This window comes from Mus pahari, chromosome 3, assembly GCF_900095145.1.
Source record: "Mus pahari chromosome 3, PAHARI_EIJ_v1.1, whole genome shotgun sequence".
In the NCBI taxonomy this organism is placed as follows: domain Eukaryota; kingdom Metazoa; phylum Chordata; class Mammalia; order Rodentia; family Muridae; genus Mus; species Mus pahari.
Genome location: NC_034592.1, coordinates 77,100,721 through 77,117,007, shown reverse-complemented (window position 1 = coordinate 77,117,007; position 16,287 = coordinate 77,100,721). Strand labels below are relative to the sequence as shown.

Sequence of the window (16,287 nt, the reverse complement as noted above, 5' to 3'; positions counted from 1 at the left end):
CACACACACACACACACACACACACATATACACATATACCTTAACATACAGAAATAAATATAATTGGAGGGGGGTGTTGTGTGTGTTGTTTGTTTTATTTTGTTTTGTTTTGTTTTGTTTTGTTTTGTTTTTAGGACCAGGTCTTGCTATGTAGCTCTGGCTGGTCTGGAACTTGTTATGTAGAGAAGGTTGGCCTCAGAGATTCGCCTGCCTCAGCCTCCCAGGTGGCAGGACTAAAGGCTGTGCCTGGCTTCGTTTGTTCTATAACTTTAAAGAGAGGAAAATAGCAAGCTATACATCATAGGGTCATTAAAGGATTCAATGAGGTAATTATATATTTAGTAAGGTTGCTGGCCCAGAAGTGCTTATTAGACTGAGTATTAATGATTCAAGTTATGTATCCATCAGGTAAGTTATTGCAAGCTACCATGTTCTAGTCAGGAGGAATACAAGAGCGAAGGCCAACCCTGCCTTCCGGTTCTTCAGCCGCACGGCCTCGTCCACGCTTGAGACTTACACCTCACTGTTCCCTGCGACCACAGTGCTGGTCTCCAGAGGGTCACATGATCCACTCTCATGATTCATTTGAGTCCGTCGTCAAATGTCACCTTCTTGCTCAATCCTCTCTTTCCCCCTTCATTTTTGGCTTCCCCTTCCTGTCTTTTTTGAATAGCACTTCTCATTGCCTAGCATGCATGGGTTGTCTTCTTTCTGACTATCTTCCCTTCTAGGTTCTAGGTTCCTTGAAGGTACAAGATGTACCAACCAATATTTCCTAAATTGTCTATGAACCCTTCACCTCTTATTTAATCTACTTACAACCCAGTGAGTCCAAACTATAATTCATTCTACAGATTAGAAAAACGGAGGCTCCCCAAAGCCCTCTGACAAACGTATTCACTGCTTTATTGTTTGTAGCCATATTCCTTAAAAGGTTGCTTTAGAAGATGTATGGCCTGGTCCAGGTCACACTGCTGGCAGATGGGAGAAACTGAACATGATCTGGCGTCTTCCATCCACTGCCGTTTCCAATACACCACCACCACCACCCTGTGTGCCTAGCTCCGTTGAAAGGCATGGTGCATACAGGATGCAAAGAGAACTGGACGCAGACAGGCTGGAGGCAGCCTGTGTACCTGGAGCCAGTGTGCCGCGAGGAATGTCATGAAATGAGAGACCATTAGAAGCACCAAAAGGTGAAATTCAGAGACGTTATTTGGAAAATAAAGGCCTGGAGCTGGGGTGCAAATTCCAGCCCAGGCAGGTCTAGTGGGTGCCTGGCAGCTTTTGACTCCTGGGGTTGTCTCTTGACTGCTAGGCTGGGCTTGTCCCCACCTGCCCCTGCTCTCCTATGCAGCTCCGTGCCTGGCCAGTGTTCTGCCCCAGTCAGCGGAAGGCGCCGACAAGCCCTGTGGTCCTCGGCTTGAGCCTCCAGCCGGCCTCTAGCAGCAAGCCCCCCCCGCACCCCCCCACGTCAGGAAGTGCGGAAAGAGGAAGAGAGTTGCTGGGCAGGATGAGCGCACTGGGGGCTGGCCACAGCGCCGGGGGAGGCTGCGATGTGGCTGCTGCTCTGGGCCCGGCGAAGGTGCTGGGGACGAAAGAAGCCGAGCTGCCAGGGGCACTGAGGCAGATGTGGCGCTCCCGCTCCTGGGACGTGCCACAGATCCCAGCTGAGGTTCCCCAGACACAGTAGGTACAAGGGTGGCTTGGGATGGGCACAGAGACCTCATCCTTTTATGAACTTTCTATATGGTGTGGAAGAATGGCAGAAGTGGGTTCACCCGTCTATTTTCCAGTAATTCCATGGAGGCACAATCTTTTCCAGGCTTGGGGGTAATTTGATAGAAGGTTTCTCTTTGGGTTTGGAGTTGAGAGAGAACAGCGAGGGTTGTCCGGAGAGGAGCCCTCCCAGGACTGTGGTACATGATGTAGGAGTTTTCTCGAATCCAATTCAAGGACTCAGTAAACTCAGTGGAATCTTCTAGCTGCCCCCTTCCCCACCCCCACCCCCCACCCCCAGCTTTTCCCATTGAGTTTGGTGATAACCACCCGATGACTTCCTCAAAGAAAACATGTACCCAGGAAGCCAGGGTCAGGTCCTCTTCCTATCCAGCTTGGTCCCCATTTCTGGCTGGTGATCTGAAGTCCAGCTTCTCCAGGCCTACTAGAAACTCAGTGGATAAGAAAGAGTGTTGGGGCTTCTGGGTGTCAGCTGTTGCTCCGAATCACAGGCATGTCCCTGGGTCACAGCCCCCTAGCTTTGGCTATTTGTGGCAGACGAGGTCTGGAAAAACAGGCTACCAAAGCCCCAAAGGAAAGGGTGAAGTCGAAGGCAACACGGGATGTGGCTTTCTAGAACGGAGGGCTAACCGAAACAGTAGGCATCAGGGTGGCATGATCTGGGGAGGAGGTGGACCAAGGGTCACTGGCTTCCAGGTCTCCTTGTCACAGTCACAGTCATGCAGCATCTTTAGACCACCTGAGTTGTGGGTCCCCAAATGTATGTGATGGTATGTCTCCTGGTGACTTCTTGTTCCAGTTGGTCTCCCTTCTGAAGGAGAATGTGTGTCAAACATGAAGAATATTTCTGGATGTGTATGTGAAATATGAGGTCCTTGTAACCACTACCCTCAGGGGTATCTGTGTGTAGGAGATAGTTTCTTCTATATGGGTGTATACGTGAATGAGTGTGTAGGTTGTAACTGTTGTCCTTGTGTATATTTGAATGTGTAGGAAGTACATAGCTCATCCTTATGGTATAAGAATTCAAGGGAACATAGAACACTGTGCTGGGGAAATTTCCCTATGTTAGGAGTGGGTGAAGGGTTGAAGCCATTGTGAACAGCTGTAGAAGGATGACTTTGTCAGAGGGACATTGAAGTTCTTTGTGAGTGTGTGCAGGTCACTGAATGACTTTGGTGTCCTGAATGTGAGAGAAAAGGATGAGTTTGACGATTGAAGGTAATTCCATGGGAGGGGCGTGCCTGCTGAGTGTAGGGAGAGCGTTGTGTGGCTTTCGTCCGTGGGTGCGCTTATGGATAGCCAAGGGGGTAAGGGTGGAGAGAGAGCCCATGAGTGTGGCTGAGTGGGTGCAAGAGAGCAATATATAACTTGTGGATGCGGGAGAAGTGGTGACAGCCGCCCTCGCGTGTGTATACTTTGATCATGTAGGTTGTTTGGTGGAGGAGGACATGGGGGGGAGGATCATACATCTGGGAACAGCTTGAGCGGCTCAGGCCAGGAAGTCAGTCCCATCCAGACAGGCTGGCCACGGAGCTGGGGGTGGTGCCCTCGTAAGTCCCGCCCCCAGGCCTCCTCGACGGCCTTGCGACGTGGCTGGGGGCCAGCAGAGGGCGCCGTGCGGCGAGTGCGGCGGAGCGGCCGAGGGGGCGTGCTCGGCGGCGGCGGCGGCGGGCGGGCAGGCAGAGGCCCGGCCAGCTATGCGGGGTCCTGCGGCCGCGGCTGTCGGCACTTCCTGAAGCGGAGGCTGCTTCCCCGGCACCTGGGAGCGGGGCGCGAGGACGCGCAGCGCAGGGCGGGCGGAGCGCGCGCTCGCCATGAGCTTGGCGGGCGGTGCGGAGCCGGCGTGCTGAGCCCCGGCCGCCGGCCCGGCATGGGCGTCTCCCGCGGGCCCGCCGCCGGCCGGGGCTAGGGCCGGATGGAGCCGCGGGACCCCAGCCCCGAGGGCCGGAGCAGCGACTCGGAGTCGGCCTCCGCCTCGTCCAGCGGCTCCGAGCGCGACGCGGGTCCGGAGCCCGACAAGGCGCCGCGGCGCCTGACCAAACGGCGCTTCCCGGGGCTGCGGCTCTTTGGGCACAGGTGAGCGGGGCGGCGGCGGGACAAGCTGTCCCAGCGTGGGTATCCAAGCGCCAGGCACAGGCGGACCGGGTGGTGCGCGCGCTGGCACCGGCTGGTAGTGTGCTTCGTCCTTAGTGCTGTGATAGGGTGAGCTCCTGACCCTTCTGCGGGGAGACAGAGTCACCCCAACTCCTTGGCACCAGCAGTCGGAGACCCTACGACTGGTCACCACTGCTTTTTGACAGTCTCCCAGAGCCTGCAGTTAGCAGCGTGGTGGTGGCGGTCATACCGCCCTTCGTGCTTTTGGGGACCTATTTGCCAACTACCACTTCTTGGTATCTGCTGATTGTGGTCACTGTGATTTGCCACAGCACATGGTTGTCCCCAAGTCATTGATTAAACTACTCGATGTTTTAAACTTCTGGGGACTGTAGGTGCCTAGCGTTTTGCTCTACTTTGCTCTACCGTAGCATGAAGCTAGCCCCTTCTCCCTCTGCTAGACAATCATCTCTTCCCCCTACCTTCTTCCAGCTCCTGCTTTGGGAAGGAACGAAGTGACCTGTAGTTTTGAATCAGAGTTGGCTGTTTTAGCTTCTTCTTGCCCTTTCCCCCAAGCAATCAAAATATCACCATATTGTACCTGTGACAGAGCTTTGACCATGACTGTGATGAGGAACTGGAGGGAGGGTATGGAAAAACTGAGTGCAGGTAGTTCAGGGCATGTGTGCTCGTCTGTGCCTGCTGGGAAAGCTCTGGTGTAAGGTGCCACCCATTCTACCTAGCTCTCTGATCTTTTTTTTTTTTTTTTCCTCCTTTCTTCTTTCCTGTCCGACCTCTGAATTTCTTTTGTGGCTGAAGAGCTTGCAGCCAATCAGCTAAGAACCCTAGAGTTCTGATTGGACTCTGACCTCAGACTCTACCCAGGGCCTCCCTTTTAGTATTTGTGGCCTTGCTGCTTTGGCCCCTTCTGAGCTTTGCCTGGGGCCTTTCCAGGGTAGACTTACCTACTAATAACCTGTGTGGTTTTCCTCTGTTGTGTGGGTGGTGTGCCTGTGGTGCTGATCTATGCCCTCCGCCTGGTTTACCCCTGCCAGGGCCCTGCTCTTGGCACTTGCAGTGTGCTGCTAAGCATACACCACACACAGGAGATCTGGATCCTTGCACTGGCAGATGGAGCTCCGTGGGCTTTGGAGAAGCCACGCGGGCTTCAAGACTTCATACCAGAGGGCAGGCAGCAACACTTCCAATACTTCTGTTTTGTTACCCACAGCCCTGTGAGATAGAGCAGTTTACACCCAGCTCTGCAGGATGTAGCCTCCAGTGTTCACAGGCTCCTGAGGGGGAGGGAGGGGCACACTGAAGGCTTCCTGTTGCTGCCCATAAGGCTCCAAGGGTTGAGTGCTTGCCACCTGAAGTTGTGCTCATTTTGAAGAGCACAGGTTTGTGGGTGGAGGGATGAGCCTTGGGCATATTCAACAGAAGTGCTGAGTACCTTTATATAATTGTCTAAAATAAGCAGTATAGATTCTATTTTTCCACTTTTGAAGATGAAATAAACATACTGTCAGAGAGAGGAGCCATTTGCCCAGAGTCACACAGCACGTAAGAGGCAGAGACAGCATTTGAACTCAGGTTGGTCTGATTCCAAAATCCACATCCCTTTCTCTCTACCAGGACCTCAAATACAACCTCACAGAGGCCCGGGAGCTCTAAGAAGTCAGATTCTTAGAACTTACCATGTGCGGGTGTGTCTGCCTGTTCAGCTCTAGAAGCAAGCCTGAGCTTTTTCTAGAGCTTCCCAGGTGATACCACAAAGTCACAGGTCACGGCATCCTGGAACGGGAAGTGCTTTTCTTTCTTTCTTTCTTTCTTTCTTTCTTTCTTTCTTTCTTTCTTTTTTTTTTTTTTTTTGGTTTTTCGAGATGGTTTCTCTGTATAGCCCTGGCTGTCCCTGGAACTCACTTTGTAGACCAGGCTGGCCTTGAACTCAGAAATCCGGGAAGTGATTTTCTAGCATGCTTATCAGGAAGAAAGTCAGAAGGCCTCCAGAAGCATGGGTGTGGTAGCTTGGGCCACGTACAGAGGGCAGTGGTGCTTAAAAACAAAACAAAACAAAAACAAAATGAAGACACTGGGAGCTCATGACAGAGGAAGGTTCCTTTGGCCGACTTGGGCCTTCAGGATCTGCGCCCATTGGTGCTGGGCCTCCTTTGACTTCATTTGGTGGCCAGGTGACGAGAGGAGCAGACATTTGGATTAATGCCCCAGCTCAGGTTCTGTCCTTTTAACCTATGCTGCTCATAGAGCTCCACCGTGTTTCTTGGCCCCTGGGAAGTCTTCAGTTGAAACCATCCCTCCATCTTTTCCTAGGTTCCGTGCTCATTTATAACACAGCTCTTGTTTCTCCTTGGACATTTAACCTCTGTGTTCTACCACATGCTTCTGCCACTTACTCCTCAGGGCTGAGGGACCTCGTAAGTGAACAGGCCAGAACTTCCAGCCATCGATGACACCAGATGTGTGTTGGATCTGAGGCTGCTGGGTTAAGCTCTGTCCTCGGCTGAGGTACAGAGTGTATGAACAGTTGGCAGTGTCTGCTGTGGGCTTGGTGGGGGCCATGTGGGTGTTGTCTGTGTCAGGTTAGGAAGAACAGTGTCCATGGTGTCTTCCTTCAAGCCTACCCTGCCCCATTCAACTGGCATCACTGGCTGGGGTCTGGGGAGCAGTTTGCCATCTTTCTTTTTCAGTCCAGTGAGAGAGACAGAGCTGAGCCATGACTTCCTCAGCTTACAGATTCTGCCCACCTCCAACTCTATCCCACCCCACTTCTTTATGGTGAAAGCTGTCAGCCCCCTCTTAGAGGAAGAAGGGGGAGAGGGGACCTATTCTAACCTCCTGTCATCTGGTTCTCCTCTACCCTGAGTAGAGCAGGGGAATCTTTATATACAGGTCTCTGACCTGAAGGTTTGGCCAGTCTCCAGTGAGGACAGTTGCCTAGAACCAGCGCCATGGAGAGGGGACGGACTCACCCTCTGGCCCTTTGCCACAGCCTGGTCCTGGGCAGATCACTCGGCTTGTGGATTGGCTGGTTTTGCACCCCAGGGGCATTATAAATTACCTGGCACACTACACATTTTGACAGAAGGAGCTTTGGTTGTCCAAGCCCCTGGGAGCCAGAATGTCTGTTCTGCCATCTCTGCCCTTCATTAGTCTCAAAGTCATAAGCTCCCAGAGGGCAGGAGACACACCTGTGGAGCGAGTTTGACACAATAGATCTCATTTAGAGGCCATGCCTCATGGGGCCTATGAGCATAGTCCTGAAGACAAGGCTGGCGGATGAGCAGACGCAACCCTTGTTTGGGGTGGTTTGCAGTGACCGGGGAGGGACACCTTGAGGGATGTCTCTCTTTCAGAGCTGAGAACCCCTGTCTGTGGCGCCAGGATGTCTGGGGGCCAAAAGGATCTCTCTGAGTGAATCAATTGTCTTGCTTAGGCTAATACTGAGAACCGTCCAGGTGGCTGCAGAACCTTGGGTTCCTGCCAACTTGCGGAAGAGGGACCTCTGCCTGAGCTGGGTGCATCTGACTGTTAGCTCCCACTCCAGCCGTGTGCCCAGGTACAGAGCTGGCTCAGGTTGGCAGGTGAAGGAAGAATTCCGGTCCCTGTCTACTGTCACATGGACCAGTTTCTGGCTTACATGTCAGGGGCGGGGATGGGCAGTTCCTGTTATTTTGTCACCATAACAAAGGTCAAATCCCCACATGCGGACTGACAAGGGTTTGCACTTAATATAAGACGGTAGAGAGAGGGTGTCCTTACAGTCAAGGACAGATGAAAGGCTCCTGCCCCCTGAGCAGAGAGAGGCTTGGGAGCTGTGTCTGGGAAGGAGAGCAGCAGGCCTGCCTGCATCTTTCTGAAAGCCTTCCCAGAATTTTCCGTGTTTCCCAAGCAAAGAAGAGGAGGCTGATGGGCAGGCTGGCATGCTTTGAAGCTTGGGCTGAGCTGCCTCTAAAAGAAGTACTGCTGCCTCCAGCTAGCACAGAGGGCTTCAAGGTCCTTGCGCTACCCAGGAACCGGTCCTGCAGTATCACTGTGACAACAGCAGGGGGCTGAGGCTCCCGCAGGGAAGGACACTGGGCCCGGAAGTTTTCTTCTAGCAGACCACTTGCACCTGCTGTGGGTGGATCCAGACAGCGTCTCTTGGTGAGTTACCCGAAGACCATAGCTGCCAGGGTGAAACCAGTGATGGGGGGGGGGGGGTCCATATCACTTAGCTCCGCCCTGCCCTGCCCCTGAAGGTCGAGGCCCGGTGAAGTACCCTGTACTCAGCCAAGGTCTCACAGGCAGCCTGGGACACATTCATATGTGCTGCATCACAGGACTCACTTTGCCACCTGGCACTCCCAACCTGTCTCAGGGAGGGGACACTGTATGCAGGAAGGTGAACATTTGCCTTTAGGCCAGTGGTTCTCGGCCTGTGGGGGGGTCAAATGACCTAAATTGTTTGCTTAAGACCATCAGAAAACGCCTGGCAGTGGTGGTGCACACCTTTAATCCCAGCACTTGGGAGGCAGAGGCAGTCGGATTTCTGCCAGGTCTACAGACAGCCTGGTCTACAAAGTGAGTTCCAGGACAGCCAGGACTACACAGAGAAACCCTGTCTCAAAAAAACAAACAAACAAACAAACAAAAAGACCATCAGAAAACATAGATATGTACATTACAATTCATAACAATAGCAAGATTGCAGTTAAGAAATACTGCAGCCACAAAAGTAGTTTTATGTTTGGGGGTCCCCACACATGAGGGACCATATTAAAGGGTCACAGCATTAGGAAGGCTGAGAACCCCAGCTCGGAGGCTCACAGCTTCCCTCTTTCCTGGAGCCATTCCTGGTGCTGTGGGCCTCAGCCACTTCCTGTGTGTTTCATGTGATGCCCTGGATACCCTTAGAGCGGAAGCGTCCCCTAGCCCCGTGGCTCTCAGCCCTGAGCCTCGCTGACACTCGTGTCCAGGAGGGAAAGGCTAGGCAGAGCACAGACCAGATGCCTGCCCTCTTCCCCTCCACCCTGTCTTAGCTTAGGGAATGCTGAGAGAGCAGGTCTGAGTGGGACCAGGAGCTGTGGTCCCCAGGAGGGAGGTGAGAGGATTGGACACACATCCAGCCCCTCACCGCGCACCTGTGTCCAGGTGGATGACGCTCATCTTTTCTGGCCATCAACAGCTACTCCAAGCTCATACGTCTGCCAGTTTCATAGACTCATCACAAGGATAGCCTTGGTGGGTTTACTTCCATTTTACAGATGAGAAAGACAAACGCTCATAAAGGTCACAAAGTTTGCCCTGGGACTCAGCCCAGAAATCTTTCCGCAGCACCTGGTTACTAACACTTCCCTTCATGTATTTCCACCCTAACCTGCAGAGCCTCAGGAGGCCTCAGATACTGTCTGGGTTTACTGAGAGGTTCATACCTCATGAAGTTGCCTGAGATGCATGAGATGCCCTGCCCCTAGTAAGTGACAGCCCCCATCCCCCCATCCCCTACCCCTACCCCCAGGTCTCTTCAGCAGGAGCAGACTGTCTGTGGAAATCCTGGGTAGGCAGCCTGTGTCTGGAAGACAGCCTTCATGGTGCTTGACAGCTGGACCCAGGGAAGGGCACACCTATGACCTTTTATTAGATGCCAGGGAAGGATCCTTGGATAGCCTGGGGTCAGTGAGTGGCCTGTGCCCTGAGGAAGAGATTAGGCCCCACTTGTACCCAGCACCCTCTGTGTCTCTCCTTGCAGAGACCCGCCCCCCCCCTTTCTGGCAGAGTGCCAGTACAGAGCTCCCACGGAGAGGCCTCTCCCCTGCCAGGGCTGAGCACCATCATAGCACATGCCAAAATAGCTGTCTGGGAGCCTGAGCCTGCACCACCCACGCCCCAGCATCTTGCGGGTTAACAGCTTGCCTGTCTCTCCACCCCCTTCCCTAGCTTGCTGACATTTTACAGAGAGAGCCGGGGGTGGTTGTGAAAGGGGCAAGTTGGTTCCTGCTCCGTAGCCCACATAGACAGCCCACTGATACAGCTTGCTGCTGCCCACCTGCCTCTGGAAGCTGTCCTGTGGGAGAGTCCTGCTGTCTGACCTGGGGAGCGAAGCTGAGCTCTGCCTCTTATGCCACACGATGAGTGACACATTGTTGAAACCAGACAAGGGAGACCCGAGACAACACTGGGCAGACGGCCTCCTTCTCACAGCCTTTTTTAGGTTTAGGGGGATGGGAAAGATGGGGTTGAGACATCTGTTGCCTAAGACCTCAATGAACTCAATGGCAATCCTGAGATCAGAGTGAGCTACCATACCCAGCTCCTCCAGAAATCCCTTCTAAAGAGACTAAGGCTTTTGTCGGCTGATGCTCAGGTCCAGCGGATACCATGCTGGCAGAGCAGACACTTTACATTATCGTCCCAGACGCTGGATGGGTTTTGCTTTCATCTGAATGGTATGCCTTAGTTGAGCATAGAGGTCCATGTATGTAATCTTAGCACTTTGGAGGCTGAGGCAGGAAGATGCAGAGTTTGAGGTTAGCCTGGGCTACATGAGTTCTAGGCCGGGTTGGACTAAATAGTCAGACCCTCTCAAAAAAGGGGGAGGGAGGCAGTAATGTGGGGGAGGGGTATTGGTCTGATTTGCTTTATTTTTTTTTAAAGATTTATTTATTATAAATAAATAAGTAAGTACACTGTAACTGTCTTTAGACACACCAGAAGAGGGAGTGAGATCTCATTACGGATGGTTGTGAGCCACTATGTGGTTGCTGGGAATTGAACTCAGGACCTTCAAAAGAGCAGTCAGTGCTCTTAACCTCTGAGCCATCTCTCCAGCCCCCTTTGGTTTGGTTTTTGAGGCAGAATCTTGAACTAGAAATGACCCTTCCCCTTTGACTCCCAGGAGCCTAGATTACAGGCACAAGCTTATTAACCTTTTTAGGTTTGCACGTTGCTTGCAGTCACCAGAGATTGCTTGGATGCCTGACTCCCTGAGTGTCCCTTCCCACCAGTGCTCTGGCCCGCATGCCTTGGCTTAGACAGATGTCACAAATTGTCTTGCCAAGCGCTTCCCCTAATTTTTATGCCTCTGGAGGTATTTATTTCCTTTTTTGAAACTGATTAAACTGAGGAAGTGTTTACTGTGAACACGTTCTCTTTCTAGCCTACAGCAGTCCCTAGAGAGGAGGCTGAGGCTAGGAAAACTGAAGCCACTTAGCCTGAGGCAGTAGAGCTGGTCAGAGGCAAAACTCTAAACCCTTCCAAGGGCAAGGCGGCTGCTTTTGTTCTGTCAGAGGTCTTGCTTTAGAGGTAAGAAAAGTCCTGGGTGGCAATCGTAGGTACCTGGGGTGGAGGTGGGAGCTGGAGAATGGATTTTATGGAGTTACAGTTTGAATGGAAATAGGGTCTGCTAGCAGGTAGGGAATTGAAATTTGCTACAGGCACATGAGAGGGGGATGGGACTTGGGAGCACTGGTACTACAAAGGAGCCCTGTTGGGAGAGCTGGAGGGAAACAGCATTCCCACAAAGTGTCAGTCTTCAGGGCTGCCTGTTAGACACCTGGCTTATCTACCAATGCTAGCAGTGGGGCCTGAGTAGTTGGCCGGCCAGCCTGAAGCCATCTGCTGTCAGCCTGATCGAGGCTAAGTAGGGACCACTAGCCCTCTCTTCACTCTTCAGGCCATGCCCAACAATCTGGATGACAAAGTCCCAGGGTCTGTGACCTCACAGGGCATGCAGCCTAGCAGGTCAGTGCTGCTGGCCCAGCATAACCAGAAGAGGGCCTGAGTGTGGGAGGTGCTGCACTCCCCACCTCCCCCAGGAGAGGGTCCTGAGGAGAACTTTCTGGCAGAGCCAAAGTCTGAGCAAACTCTTGCAAGCTGAGAGGGAAAAGGAGAGGTTGAGTTCAGTAAACAGAGGGGCCTGTTTTCCATTCTAGAGACTCCAGGTGGCGAGTATAGAGCCATTTGTCTATGTGCCAAGTGGCAAACACAGGCTTGCCAGTGTGGAACTACTGGGTTTTCACTGACGCTCTGCCACTTGTCAGCTGTGGGCCTTTGGCTAGCTACCGAACTACATTGTGCCTCACTTGCTCATCGATACTGTGAGGACAGAAGACAGGGATAAGCAGTAGCAACTAGTAATTAAATCAGAATTAGTAGATAATATTTGCTTAGCCTGGTATGGTAGTGCTTGGGAGGTAGAGGCAGGAGGATCAGAAGTTCAAGGTCACCCTATGCTATGTGAGACACTGTCATAAATAAATAAATAGCCAGGGGAAGTATGTATTTGTTAACATATAAAAATAGGAAAACGGGCCAGAGAGGTGGCTCAGAGGTTGAAGATGCTTGCTGCCAAGCCGATGACTTGAGTTTGATCCCCAGAATTTACATGGTAGAAGGAGAGAACCAACTTGTATCCTCCAACCTTTACATGTGCATTAAGGTGTGATGATATATGTGTACCCATATATTCATGTGAGGATTCGTGTGTGCATGCACGTACACAAAATAAATTAAAATTTTTTCAAAGGAAAAAATAGGAGGGAAAGCTGTTGGCCGTCAGGCCCAGGACTTTCTCATTTGTCAGTGGGAACAGATATGTTGAAGTAAGTGTTCCCAAAGAATTCTGGGCAGCCGGGGACTGAGGAGAGCTCTAAAAGAACCAGTTGGCCATTCCTTACTAGCAAGAGTAGACTCTGAGGTGGACCCAGACATGAAGGAAGAAGTTGGGGACCCTTGGTCAAGGAACTCAGCTAGGGCCCTGGATCAGCACCTTAGGCTTTTACAGCCCCTCCTCCCTGGCTGTTTTATACAGAGTGTGGAGTATGCAGTGACCCCAAGTGGAAGGGGCCTCCAGGTGCCACTCACTCATCTCCCAAAGAGGAGAGGAAGATGGCCACCAAAACAAAAGCTGTTGTTGTGCCCAAACAAAGAGAAGTGGCCTGGGCCTGTGGCCAGCCCTTGGTGGGGTACCCAGGAGGAAGCACTTCCCATCCCTGAAGGCTCTAACCCCTCCCCCATGGAATTCCCTGTTCCTTCCTCCTGAGCTGACCCGAAGTAAACATAGCTCCTGCCAGCCCTGTGCTGGACATACCACACCCACATAAGCTCAGCAGGCCCCAGCCCCCAGGAGCTGGCTGCCTGGTGGAAGACCTGAGAGAAAGGTGTCCAGGGTTTCTGTGGTTGAAGACCCAGATGGGTGGTCAGCCGGCGTGGGTGGTTGTCTGGGTCGCTGTGAGCAGGCAAACTCTAGGTAACAAGTGAGGAGGGAAGAGGAAGCCCTGTTCTAGGCAGATGGTTGCCAGGCGTAGAGGCACGGCACTGAAATTTGGCTCCATTATAGTTACACCTAAGGAGTTAGTGCCAGTGTAGAATCCACATCTGCCAGGCTGTAAGAGTTCCCTCTCAATCCATGGGTCTCTAAGTGACCCGGTACTGCAGGTCGCTGTGGACAAAGCGATTTTCATAGGAATTGTTTCTGATGTGCGTCTGTTTACTGTGCTGCCATCTGCAGAGGCAGAGATAGGAACGTTAGCAGCCAGCACGGCCCCTACTGTATACTAATGTTTCTTAGGAAACATTAAAAAAAGGTTGAGAGGATTGGACTGAGGAGGTAGTCCAGTTAGTAGAATGCTCGGCTAACATTCCCAGAGCCTGGTGTGGCGCAGCTCCAGCCCTAGCACACAGGAGGTGGCTATGTAGGGGCTTTGAGGACAGTCTGGGCTGTGTAAGACCATCTGAGAGATAGACAGAGACACTGAGGAGGCTAAGACAGGAGAATAGTGGCAATAAGATATGGATCAGTGCGTGTGTGTGTGTGTGTGATCTGTGTGATGAAATGTAGTTTACCCTTTTTTTTTGTTTTGGTTTTTCGAGACAGGGTTTCTCTGTATAGCCCTAGCTGTCCTGGAACTCACACTGTAGACCAGGCTGGCCTTGAACTCAGAAATCTGCCTGCCTCTGCCTCCCAAGTGCTGGGATTAAAGGCGTGTGCCACCACTGCCCAACTGTAATGTGCTAAGCTTAGCTAAAGCAAGCTATGTGCTCCGTGATTGCTCCCTTCTTCTTTCTTCCCTTCCCTTTTCTTTTGATAGGGTTTCTACATATGAACTCACTTTGTAGACAGGGTCAGCCTCAAACTCCCAGAGATCCGCCAGCCTTTGTCTCCTGAGTGCTAGGATTAAAGGCATTGGCCACTACCTCAGGCCTGCCAGTGGCAACTTTCTGAGCAGCTGATAGACAAACAAGTCAGACTCCAGGTGTCTAGCATACATTTTCCCAAATATGAATGAGGTGAGCCTAACACTTCAAAAACAGTATCAATATTTGTTTCCAACAAGAAATTTGAGTTTGAGCAGAACTCAGAGTTTTGGAAACTTTGTATCTCCCTTCTGGTGGAGGGAGTAGCTTTCCCAGACAGGAAACTGTTAAGAGCAATAGAGACAGCCAAGGTGATGCTTTGATGTTTTGTGAGGAAATGTATAAACCTTTGGAAGATCAGCATAGCGTAGTACCACAGTAGTCTACATTGACTTACACTTGCTGTTACATAATGCAAGATAGCCCTACAGCAGTGCAAGCCTGTGTCCCTAGCTGTTGAAAAGGCCATGGTAGGTGTTCATGTGAGCTCAGGGGTTTCAGACTAGCCTGAACTACTTAAAAATAGCCCACCCCGCCGGGCGGTGGTGGCGCACGCCTTTAATCCCAGCACTTGTGAGGCAGAGGCAGGTGGATTTCTGAGTTCGAGGCCAACCTGGTCTACAAAGTGAGTTCCAGGACAGCCAGGGCTATACAGAGAAACCCTGTCTTGAAAAACCAAAAGGGGGAAAAATAGCTCACCCCATAAGAAAGAAAATCAAAACCTTGCAAGGTAAAACTTTATGTTCATTGGTAGGGTTTGGCACCTTGAACTAGCCTTTAAGAAATAAGCCTTGTTTAATCCCAGCAGAGGCAGAGGCAGGGGGATCTTTGAGATAGTTTGAGACTAGCCTCATAGTGAGTTTCAAGACAGCCAGGGCTACACATGCATAGAAATCCTGTCTCAAAAGAAAGAAAGAAAAACAAAGACAGACCACTGGTCATATTTTCTTGTGATGGCATAGAATAGCCGTACTTATCTGGGAACCTGGTGAACTGTTCTTCCTTCCCTAACTCCACACAGCGAGGCTTCAGGGTCCCTCCACAGGGCAGCCTCGTATCTTGTTCAGGGATGGATACTTCACGGGAACCAGCTGCTGCTAGAAAACCAGATATTAGGTTTGCAAAAGCATGAAATGTGCCAGCTGATGGCTCAGCAGGGAAAGGCACTTGCCTCCAAGTTGGACTGTTGATCACCAGGCTTCACATGTAGTCAGTGGCACTGGCACACATAGAAAAAACAATAATGTTTTTAAGTTAAACAGTGTCTTTTCACTGATTTTGTTGTGTTTCATGCAATGTGGCTCTCCCTCCCTCTCTGCCTGCCTCCTTTCCTTTCCTTTTTCCTTTCCTTTCCTTTTTCCTTTCCTTTTTCCTTTCCTTTTTCCTTTCCTTTTTCCTTTCCTTTTTCCTTTCCTTTTTCCTTTCCTTTTTCCTTTCCTTTTTNTTCCTTTCCTTTTTCCTTTCCTTTTTCCTTTCCTTTTTCCTTTCCTCTTTCCTTTCCTCTTTCCTTTCCTCTTTCCTTTCCTCTTTCCTTTCCTCTTTCCTCTTTCCTTTCCTCTTTCCTTTCCTCTTTCCTTTCCTCTTTCCTTTCCTTTCCTTTCCTTTCCTTTCCTTTCCTTTCCTTTCCTTTCCTCTAGACATGGTTTCTCTATGTAGCCCTGGCTGGCCTAGAACTCACTATGTAGACTAGGTTGGCCTTGAACTCAAAGATCCACCTACCTCTGCCTCCTGAAAGATCAATGCTCTTAAATTTAGATTCTGTTTGGTTTAGTCTTAGTGACTATCACCTGCTCCCCAGACAAAATTCTTCTAGGAGTTTTAGAAATTTTACTTTCTTAAAAATGGGAAGTGCTTCTGGATTCAGGAAGTTTGAGAGCTGCCATTCCCTAACAAGCCATGGTGGGAACATGAGCGTGGGGGTTGGGAGGTGTTGGCAGGTGTCACACCAGCTGATCTCTCTTAAATATTCTTCTACTGGCATGAACCCAGGCAGCTCAGCAAGGCCCCTGACCCCCTTGACAGGACCAGAAGAGCCAGGCTCTGGAGTCTCGGCTTAGCTACTACTAAGGCAGGAGTCACAGGCTCCCAAGAGCCTCAGGTGCACCATCTGTTCGGCAGGGACAGTAAGCCTCCTGCACAGGGGAATTACCAGCCTCTTGGCTAATAATGTTGGTGAGAAAAGGCTGTCTGAGTTGTGAAACACTCAATAGATAATTATTTTTGTGGTTGTTTTGTCTGGAACCAGTTGGTTAGCTGTCTAAGACCCCATAAAACCTGTCCCATGGACATAGGAGGACAGTAAGCGATTGTCTCCTA

The 16,287-nt window shown here is 51.2% G+C and overlaps 1 protein-coding gene across 4 annotated transcripts in view; it reads left to right on the top strand.

Annotated features, from left to right (window-relative positions):
- The window catches only part of Dgkz (diacylglycerol kinase zeta), a 42,489-nt gene that overhangs the window by 8,606 nt on the left and 17,596 nt on the right, over window positions 1-16,287 (top strand). The window contains exon 1 of one of the 4 annotated variants that reach the window (XM_029535967.1): window positions 1,514-1,689. The exons of 1 other annotated variant lie outside the window; for it this stretch is intronic. In XM_029535967.1, coding sequence (XP_029391827.1) covers window positions 1,514-1,689 — 176 coding nt within the window. Of the gene's footprint in view, window positions 1-1,513; window positions 1,690-3,449; window positions 3,820-7,925; window positions 8,002-16,287 lie in introns of those variants that run through there. 2 more of the 4 variants (XM_021194441.2, XM_029535968.1) reach the window with 2 other exon arrangements.